Source organism: Ips typographus, linkage group LG3 (genome assembly GCF_016097725.1).
Source record: "Ips typographus isolate SLU linkage group LG3, UJ_Ityp_2.0, whole genome shotgun sequence".
Lineage (NCBI taxonomy): Eukaryota > Metazoa > Arthropoda > Insecta > Coleoptera > Curculionidae > Ips > Ips typographus.
The window spans coordinates 9074116-9075797 of record NC_138424.1 but is presented as its reverse complement, the minus strand read 5'-3'; the positions used below and the strand labels follow the sequence as shown (position 1 = coordinate 9075797).

Genomic DNA, 1682 nt, shown 5'->3' with positions numbered 1-1682 from the left:
TATTTCGTCGTTAACAGCTAGTTTGAACTTTCTAGGTTTTTTTGCTACAACTAGTGATTTTGTCTTGTTTATCGCAATCGACATACTGTAGCGTTTCGCTGTCAGGTAGAATTAATGAAGTATTGTTATTTCTCCTTTGTTAGTTCTGTAATCATGCCCCGCGTTTTTAACGTCTTTCCTTCATGATTAGGTTAAAGAGTATCGGGCTTAGAGAGTCTCCCTGTCTTATTCCTGTTGATATGGGCACTTCTTGGGTCAGGCTGTTGTTCACAAGTATTCTGGTCGTTGTATTAGTGTTCACTAGTTCTATTTCTTCCGGAATGCTGCCCCGTCTCAATATGGTTGTGATGTCATTTAGCCTCACTCAATCAAACGCTTTGCTCAGATCTATGAAGCACATATACGCCGGTTTCTCGTATTCGATTGATTTCTCGACTATTTGTCGAATGATGAATATGACGTCTGTGGTAGACCTGTTTTTCCTGAATCCCTGTTGTTCTTCCATTATCGGTATTTGTTCTGAGATGATACCGCATATGATTTTCGTGAATAGTTTCATCACGGCGCTTGGGAGAGTTATTCATCTGTAGTTTCCTGGTTGTTTTTTGTCGCCTTTTTTGAAGATAGGAATAGTGATACTTTTCTTCCAGTCGGTTGGTATAGTTGTTTCATTTAAGATCTTCTTGTAAAGATTGGCTAGTTTTCGCTTAGTGGTTTACCTCCGTACTTTATCAGTTTGTTGTTCAATTCGTCGATTCCTGGGGCCTTTCTGTTTTTTAGTTCCTTGGTATAATTTTCTACTAGTTCGTGGGTGATACGGGTAGTTGCTTCTGCCATTGCTGGCTTTTCCTGGTGTTGAGTCTCATCTTCGCCGAACATTTGTTTGAAGTAATTTATCCATTTTTCGCCCGGTATAGTTGTTAATGTTACATATTCGTTGACTTTGCTTTTCCTTCGCCTTATCAATCCCCATAACCTTCTTTTGGCTGCCATAGAGGTCGTGTTCCATATCCGCCGTAAAGGTTTCCCAGTATTCGGTCTTTATTCGTCGTATTTCTGCCTGCATTCTGTTCCTTATTCCTGTATTCTGTTATTTAAGTATCTCAGGTAGGTTTCACGTTTTTCTCTTGCCATTTGTTTTACTTCCGGCGTGAACCATGGTGTGTTATGTTTGAGTTTTTATTTATCCTCTTTTTGCCTAATGCTTCATTGGCGGCAGTTTCAATGTGTAATTTCACTTTTTTCCAACTAGCTTCCACGTCTTTTTGTAGAGCAAAAATTGAAAACCCCAAAACATGTCCGCAGATATCAACCAAGCCCATGAAATGACATAAGAAAGGATGTTCTAAAATTATCTCAGCTACCAAATGCTCTGGTTTGAAATTCAACAAATTTGCCGCACATTTTGTTGCATAACTGTGAAGAAATCACTTTTGAAGCAATGTGAATGACGGTCCTGATTCTAGAAGAAACCTTTTAAAACTTTGTTTGTTTATTAAATTCGGCTGAGGCATTTCGGAGATACATGTCGTTAAAAATGGCTGTATCGATCTTTTCTGTAGACCAGTTCATGTACTCTACAAACGAATGATGAGTTTGTTGTTAACTTTTTGTATTAGTAACAATACGTGACAAATTAAGGTCCTATAAAATTTAAACGTTATAATACAGAAAAAATGATT

At 37.9% G+C, this 1682-nt stretch overlaps 1 protein-coding gene across 1 annotated transcript; it reads right to left on the bottom strand.

Annotated features, from left to right (window-relative positions):
* Positions 1 to 364: 364 nt before the first annotated feature.
* On the bottom strand, positions 365 to 879 carry LOC145725993 (uncharacterized). The gene is made up of 2 exons (XM_081974918.1): positions 720 to 879; positions 365 to 519 (listed from the first exon to the last, which is right to left on the bottom strand). The coding sequence occupies exons 1-2, from the start codon at positions 877 to 879 to the stop codon at positions 365 to 367; spliced, it is 315 nt and encodes a 104-aa protein (XP_081831044.1).
* Between the last annotated feature and the right edge of the window lie 803 nt (positions 880 to 1682).

Excerpts from the sequence above, each read along its gene's own strand:
- LOC145725993 (XM_081974918.1), bottom strand. The coding sequence starts at position 879 with ATGTTCGGCGAAGATGAGACTCAACACCAGGAAAAGCCAGCAATGGCA. Across the intron at positions 520-719 it reads CAAACTGATAAAGTACGGAG|AACAAATACCGATAATGGAA; the intron begins GTAAACCACTAA and ends GTATCATCTCAG.